The sequence below is a fragment of the Bombus impatiens genome, unplaced genomic scaffold (genome assembly GCF_000188095.3).
Source record: "Bombus impatiens unplaced genomic scaffold, BIMP_2.2 scf_1177, whole genome shotgun sequence".
NCBI lineage: Eukaryota > Metazoa > Arthropoda > Insecta > Hymenoptera > Apidae > Bombus > Bombus impatiens.
The window spans coordinates 1-8,687 of NT_177596.1; the positions used below are offsets into that span (position 1 = coordinate 1).

General features: G+C 36.6%; 1 protein-coding gene across 1 annotated transcript; it reads right to left on the bottom strand.

Moving 5' to 3' along the window:
* Positions 1-5: 5 nt before the first annotated feature.
* On the bottom strand, positions 6-4,931 carry LOC117152342 (putative fatty acyl-CoA reductase CG5065; the record flags this gene model as incomplete). The annotated part of the gene is made up of 3 exons (XM_033323729.1): positions 4,914-4,931; positions 4,083-4,361; positions 6-248 (listed from the first exon to the last, which is right to left on the bottom strand). Coding segments are annotated over exons 1-3 (540 nt in total), but the record flags the coding sequence as incomplete, so codon positions are not given.
* Between the last annotated feature and the right edge of the window lie 3,756 nt (positions 4,932-8,687).

Genomic DNA, 8,687 nt, shown 5'->3' on the forward strand with positions numbered 1-8,687 from the left:
ATTACATGCTTGAGTTCCTTGCACAGTTTGATAATATTAGCGGTACCCTTCACATTTGCATTGACGATCATATCCAATGGTTGATGGAAATTTATAGTGGCCGCAACGTGGAACACTATGTTTACATTCTCTATCAACATATCTCTGTCTTTTTGCAAAAGACCTAAATCTGGTAGAGTCACGTCGCCCTCCACGAGATGAATTTTATCGAAAATTGTTGGGTTTTGTGCTCTGACACCATCGAAAATCTGAAGAATATAATATATAAGCTCGGTTCCCAATATAGAATATTATTAAGCATACTAATTTTCTCTGTAACTAACTAATACATTTCTGACCGATCAGGAATAAATTTTTTTTTACGCAGGAAGTTAAGTTGTTAGTTTCTGTTTAACGTAGCCGATCAACAGTGTGTTAAAAGTGTATGTCTGCAAAAATACGTTGTAATTTTTTTATACGTTTCCAGACTGCTTTAAAACTTGTTCAGTATAATTACGATACTCGCATCTCATTATACAGCTAACGAAGTTTCAAAAAATGTATCTAGCCCAGGTAGTATATGCATACAATTTTGCAGTGCCTACATATTTTCGTAAGTCAGTATAAGCATGCATTATTATATTCAAACTATCATATCTCCATGTGACAATAATTTATATCAGAGAGGAAATGAGAGTACTCGCGTTTATGTTCCTGATTATTCCCGGATTAATGTTGCACCACGCGGACAATACTGGAAGATGAGACACGCTAGCATATAGAAGAATCTATATAGTTAGGGACCTGCCCTATTTGATTCCTCATTAGCGTAGACAAGTATCTACTTAGCTTTATGCGGCAAGAACCTATTTAATTGTACGGTTATACGGAAGAGCTCATATGTATTTGTCTGTCCGAGATAGGTAAGTATGAGAATAACAAAATCGTACAATAATTAGACTAATTCTGAGATGCCCAAGAAAGAGAAAGTAACTGTTTACAATGTCTGTTTTAGAGAAGAAATCGCTAAAGACGCTATGTAATTCGCTAATTTGACCTCATGAGAGAATAACTTTTCGTCGCGATGATGCTGCAGAGGAAAACTATGATGGGGCGTGTCTAAGGATACGAGATCATCGGATTCGTGGAGAGATGCCTTCGTTCGGAAAGTGAGGGAAATTGACGTTGCTGCTAATTGGTCAATTTCCATGTTGGTGGTTAGAGAAGGATGCTAGCTGTCCTTGAGGGAAGGTTGCTAGCGGGAAGCGTCGTTCGTTGAAAAAAATAGATCTCCCCTATCTTGCCGTAGTTGAGACAAAGATTGTTTGTCTGTTTGAAGGATTTTAGATAACTAAATCTTAATATTTATAACGGCCCTCGGGCTAGCTGATCATGTACTGTGGAGACGCGTCGGCATCTGGTAACCGTCATACTCGAAGAATAGGATGTGCGTGTGGCGAGCCACGGGACAGAATTCGTTGAAATGTTTACTGCAGAGTGCCGCTACAACTATTTCTTTTTAAGAAGTGCTATACTATTACTCCACACCTTTGTTAGACAAAACGTTCATCCCTTGACAGCGGCTACGTTCAACGACTGGTTGTTGCCTCCAGCCCAAGCCCACTATCATAAATCTCGAACAAATACAATCGGTTTCAATGGCGACAATTGTTTAATTACACCTAAGGTAGAATCTAAATTACGCTGTTAAGGGATTTTGCCGAAGTTCCAGAGGGAAGGCTCCAATGTCCTTTCATCTCCGACATATATTTTTTTGTTAATTGCTTATTTCTTAAATTTTCGCTGAAAGATTTCGTATCCTCGTTTCATTTTTCACAATCTTTTTTCCGTTCCTTCGCCATTCTTTCGCTGGATGTCAAATGAGACGTATCGTCTGTTCACAATATAAATGTTCATCTTAATATAATCCTCCTAATTTTAACAAAGATCAAACTCCATAGGACCAAAAATTTTCGTTAGTAACGAAAGTAAGCTGAAGTTAAACTGATCAACCTCATATAAGTCATGTGCAACCCGAAACGAGGGTGGACTGTGAGAGAGTATGTGAATAACGTGCAGCTAGTTCGGCTATTGTACATAATTATAATTATTTCGATTTGCCAAATACATATATTCTGCTTATTTTACACTCGATTAATTAATCTCACCAATAAGATAGATGAAAGTGTGGTCAATTACTTTATTTAATTACATCGTTACACAAATTAGTCATTACATTTTCACCTCTTTTCATTTTGCTTACAATCAATTAGTTCTTCTGTTTTCATCGTTTCTGTAAATGAACACGCATGTAAGATAGATATCAGAGATATCATACATTTCATCAGAAATATTATACTGTATGCAACGATTCATTATTAAAAAATTGATACTTAGGTTTTACTACAACAAAAACATTATCGCGACGAAACAGGACGCCGACAGATCGAGGCATCAACGCGGTTGTCACGGTGGCCGTGGGAATGCAGCGAAAGGATAATTATATCTCACATACCTTAGCCACCGAAACAGTAACTAAGCAGTATCGGAATCCCTATGTGACCGGCACCCAGCGATAACCCCTCCACAGGAACTAAACCCTTGATATAAAAATACCTCCCAAGTCAGTACTGGACATTCTATTCTGTTCTGTTATAACATTCTGTATCGTTACTCTGTCAGTTTCTAATAAATTTTGTAATGACGATCATAATTGAAATACGAATCTCTCACCTTACGTGCGGAAGGTGAAATTACCCCGAATCGACATGACACGGTCGTAACTCCTCCCGGGCGATCCGCGGGTACCAACCGTCAACACCAGAGGGCTACTACGACGACAACAAGTCTGTCTGTCTCGCTAGCGGTCGAATATACGGTGTCACGATACAAATACCGCACCTAGCGAAACTCCCTCTACGTCTAAGGCAGGGACTACCGGGTATAGCCTTACTTGACTGATGAGTCCACCGGTAGTCCCGGGACGAAACGCGAATTCTCTTTTCACCCGGCAGCGACTACCAACTACCGCACTGGTATTGGATAACTTATCACACAGGTCTTGGATCCTTCCGCAGTACGTGGTCGACTCCTAAGCCAAAAGAGCGTCGTTAGAAGTCGTACCAACTTAGCTTATAGGAACTAGCGATCATACCAACTTAACGTTTCTCAACAAGGGAATATTCTCCTATTTCCTCGAGAAAAAATATAGAAAATATATACATAGTAAATATAGTAGTAATCAATTTCTCTTTCTTGGGCAACCTGCAAATAGCCTAATTATTGTACGATTTTGTTATTCTCATACTTAACTATCTCGGACAGAAAAGTACATATGAACTCTTCTGTATAAATAATGTTTCAATATCTTTAATATATATACGGCTTCCAGTCTTTTAGGATTGCGACAGTATTACGTGTTTTATGATAGTAATTCTGAGAATGATAGTAAATATCTTATGATAGTAAATTATGAGAAGGGAAAAGCGTAAACAAAAACGTAATATTAATGATACAAAATTAGATAATAGATAACGTTCGAAATCTTAAACTGCTGCATTGTAAAAGTCTTCATGTGTAAGGAATCAGAAATGAAATAAAAATAAAAATAGATAAATGAATGAGTTGAAAAGCTGCACTGATTGATTTCATGAATGGGAAAGTTTGCAAAAGTGGTGATGTCAACCGCGTTTGTTGATGTGTTTGTTATTCACCTAAAAGTTCACTATTTTTTATGTCATTCTTCTTGCAGAAAATGAGCCTTTTACTGCAAAAATGTTCGCAGTCAAGAAGTTGATTATCAGTTAATGAATGATAAAATAAAAATTCTGTAGGGAATCGAGTGGGCCATTCTTAGCTTCTCTGTTATCCACCGAAAAATTAACGAGTATATTCTGACACCATTCGCGCTCAAAACAGAATAGAAGTTACTGTTCCAAGTCGCGGTGTTGAACCAAATAGGCAAGAATTGAATTATATCATATTTGCATTAATCGGCTCACATGAACTTATGAAGGTAATTTATTTGTTTCTTGGCAATTGTTCATTAATTTGAGACTTATATAATGAAATTCCAAAAAGCGAGTAGAATATTACTTACGAACCGGATCATCTATTAGCTTCTTAAATCGTTGTTCTATCGTTTGGTTACGTTTCGGCCGGATAAATATAAAAATTGCAGCGATGTGTGAAGACGTGCGTATCAGTTTTTCGAGGAGGCCTTTGCCCACGAATCCTGTCGCCCCTGTCATAAGAACTCCAGTTCCGGCATAGAAACCTTCGATGGAATTCACATTACGTAATTTTTCATTTATCTCGTTTTCATTAAGCTTTGTATTCATTGTACTAAAATCACAGGGCTTCCCCTCTTTCAACCCAAATATCTGCAAATGAATATGAAAAAATAAATCGGAAAATTAATAAATAAAGAATATCGTACAATTTTATATCTTAAATTTCTATATATGTGTTATGTTAAGAAAAAACAAAAAATCTCCAAAAAAAAAAAAAAAAAAAAAAAATCTCAAGATAATCCGTACTAAAGGAAAAATGATTCAAGGATGATAGTTTATTTCGCGAACTGAGCAAATGTGTAATTTTGTCACAATGTAGTTGTAGGGGATTGATCTTATCATGTATCACGAAATACAGTCTAATTGTTTGTGAGCAATTTATTAAAGATATTAATGCGACACAAAGCACAAGTTCAGGTAATAAGTCTTGCGAAATAAATACGCGCTATCTCAAGAAACTCCGTATATACGTCTGATGCGTCTGTATGCTTATGCTGCGATCGCTGAACTTCCTCGCTCGTCATTTCGTTTGTTTATTTATACTGGTCGGGGGACAGTCGGAAAGTTTGAACTCGACTGCGTTTGACGGTTGAAAGTAGCGGCGACATTGTTTTGCTCGGAGTTCATTACTCCTTGCAATACCTGTGACCTAACGGTCATGATACTCCGAACAAAACAACAACAGGATTTGAATTTGTCCTGCTCGCGTGCCGCTATACAGTTCATTTGCTAACTACGCCATTATATGTGTAATCATTAACATTTGACTTCTGCTTTCATTAAATATCGATACTATAACAATGTTCCTATTAACATAAAAATTTTTCATTTAAAAGATTTTTCAAATGCTAATGCGTACAAAACGCTATTTAAAAGGAGGAAAAGAGTACAAAAATTCTTGTATAAGAAATATTTCATCTCTATTATCATTCAAATAGCTTGGAATGCTTTAAACGAATATTGTAATATAACTTCCAAGTCGTTTCCTGCAAATTAATATACAGGTTCAATTAATAAAATTTACCACTTTGAAATAATTCACTTCCTGTTGATTTATTCAGAAAATATTTGAAATACAATTTATTGCATTCGAACAAACTGATCAAAAGTATATATTCTGATTTTTTTATGAACTAACTTTTCTGAAATATCAATGTGACCATGAGTTTTTTAAATGATACCGCATATTTTTCTAGTGCTCTGTTGTATCCGCCAAAAACACGAATTCAACGACCTATAACGATTGAAAAACGGGGAATCTTTCATCGATGTTATGCGATATGTAAACGTGTGTGAGTGGGGGTGTGCATTATTAGCGGTATGTGTTCCAAATCTTCTGTGGCATATATGAAATAGCAAGTAAGTGAAGATAGAGCATGTAAAATTTAGAAGCAGTAGAATTTCGAGCGTAAATTAGCAAGTTAAAGGCAATTATGCGTTTTTCCATTAATATACCATGGCAACACTATAATTTTAACAGGTTATGGACCCAGAATTTAACTATAGATCGTACGTGTGAATTTATGGAAAGAATAAAGGAAGTTAATGGAAAGGTAAGATGGCCCTATTTGGATATCAAGAAATCGAAAAGCTTTCATAGATTTCAAGATTCTAATTACGAATCGTGGAAGTTGCAAATCAAAAATTTGTAACCGTATGTTTTCGAAAAATAAAATATAAGCAATGGAAGCCTTAAAATTGAAATTAATAGAATAAACAGCAAGCTAAAACGAACGATGAATAAGGAAACTAGTAAAGACACTACATTCTTCGTGAAAGATAAAACATGTCGTAACGAAGAATTTCATTAGCGAGAGAGCCCTATTTTACGTAACCTTGTCACGTAATTTTTAGGGTTGGTTGGTGAAAATAAAATATAGTTGAGTCGTAACACAACAATTAACTTTGTTTTAATCAACCTTTATTGTGAATTCACCAATCACAATGTAACACGCACTGAATTAACATAAATCACAATTCACTCCAATCACGTTATGTAAGACTTAGTTACAACAATACATTAAGTACGCGACTTATAAGGGTAGAGACCGATATAGATATGTTGACTATTCTAAGGATACAGAATAAGTGAAGTTTTACTGATGATACTGTGTCTGAGGAAAGCTAGGGGTGGGTGTGTCTAAGGACACGGGACTATCGGATTTGTAGATGACAATTTTGGTTAAGGAAGTGAGGGCAGTAGACACCGTCTCCGATTGGATAATAAGACCAGATTGGTGGACCAGGAAGGGTTTTAGCCGCCCTCGCGAGAAAGTTGCTAACGGAACATACCAGATGTGAAGAAAACCAACTTTCTAAGCTAACACGTGATAGACAATAAACGTAAAGGGAAATCTAAGACAGGAAATACTCGCTCGGTCCGAAGGACCTTAACTATGAAATGCCAAGGCCCCTGGTGGGCACTTAAGACTATTGAGGGTGCGCACCAAGGATATGCAGACATCTGGGTGCCATACTGTCCGTGGAGTGTGGCCTGGTCTCTGATGTGAATTGACGTTACAGCTTCGGGGTTTTTCAGTTATTGCGTAACACAGCTAGCGTACGGATCTGGACTAGCTCAGATTGTATTCTTACTTATTACACTTCTATTTAAATATATATTCTTCCTTACAATTTATCCACATGTTTTCTCTGTTTACACATCGAATAAGCTCAACAAAAATAAATGTTGGAAAATATTTGGAAGGTACCTCCGCAAACAGGCAGTCTGAAATTAAATCGTAACACAGCACCACAAACAAATTCAACAAAATGTCGTCAGTCTTCACTTCGCTTTGACAACAAACTCACTTTGCATCAATATATGAAGCAAAAATAAAACATCAAACAAGTTACAAATCGACAAACTCGCTCAAATGGCAGTCAAATCGCACGTGCAAAAGATGGTAGGTGAACGAGCCAAATACTACGTGAGATAATAGATCCACCCTGCTTCGTCAGAAACGATGACATCCGCAAAGAATTACACATCTGCTCTGGACAGCAAGAAATCATATTATCCACAAAAGTATTGAGTATTGAGAAATGTTTAAAATAATACTTTGGTTTTTTAAATGAAACTATGCACAGTATTTCTGTTACACAAGTATATGGATTCTTCATAAATATACATATGTTCTCAATTCATACATATACATAAATGTACTATGTAGGTAGATGAAGTTGAGCAAAGTGCAACACTTATTATCTCACAGCTAATAAGCTGTTCCGTATACTTCCTTAAAGTATCCATTGAAGAGATTTGAAAACCAATGCCGGCACATATGCTGGCACAGGCTTTCGGCGGAGTTCACTACAGTAGGGAAGGTTGTTCTTCACGAATATCGCGGCTATTAAGCGAGTCTACCTCTTATATGTGTAGAAAAAAGTTATTCGAAATGTTGAGCTTTCCAACATATCTAAAAGTCATCAAAAGCGGTGTCTAGTCAGCTTTTTACAATTTAACAAAAAGATTAAAAAATGCTTTTATCCGGTAAATAACTTTCGTATTCTGTTTTATCATTTATAGACTGCATAGTAATTATGTTACAAAATTATAAATGCTTATGTCAACTTATACTTGCAAATATGCCATAAATTATTCTCCTTTGTAGATCATTCCATATTCTTCTTCCTGCATTAACGTCAGACAATGTATATTACTTATGACTTATGACTTATGACTTATGACTCGAGGATAGCCTTCGTTCCGAAAGTAAGGGAAATTGGCGCTGCTGCTAATTGGTCAATCTCCACATCGGAGGCTATCCTCGACGAATCCGATGATCTCGTGTCCTTAGACACACCCCATTATAGTTTTCCTCTGTGGCATCATCGGGACGAGAAAGGCATTCTCGCTCGCGATCTCATTGATGAAAAAAGTAACCCTTTACGACCAGTGAATATTACGCGTCCGACTTAGATTTTGTGAGCACGTTCATTTATCATCCCTTCGACCGCGGATTCGTTATTGAACCTAGGATCATTGTCATTAGTTTTTCGAGTACCTAACTACCACGGTTACTTGTCCGGTTCTATAATAATCGTATTTGCACTAGTCAATGTCTTCTCTAAGGCATAGCGACAACGTGTAACCCAAACGAAGATTCATTTCACGCCCCTAACCCTAATTCTAATGTACACCCGACATATAAGTTTGAAAGCTATATAATTCCAACATCGATTCCTTACAAAGAGAATCTGGAAATTTGCAATGTAAATAATTATCAATCGTTCAATTATTGCAGTTCGCGAGATACAAATATTCTTGCGATTTACTGTATTTGGATATTCTCCGTGCAATCATCAACGTGGACGGACGTCAAAGTGAAACCACGCGAGTTTGGCATTTCTCTATATATAGAACGATCTGTCAACGCGAGTATCTTGAACTAGTTCGATTATTTGCTTACGCTG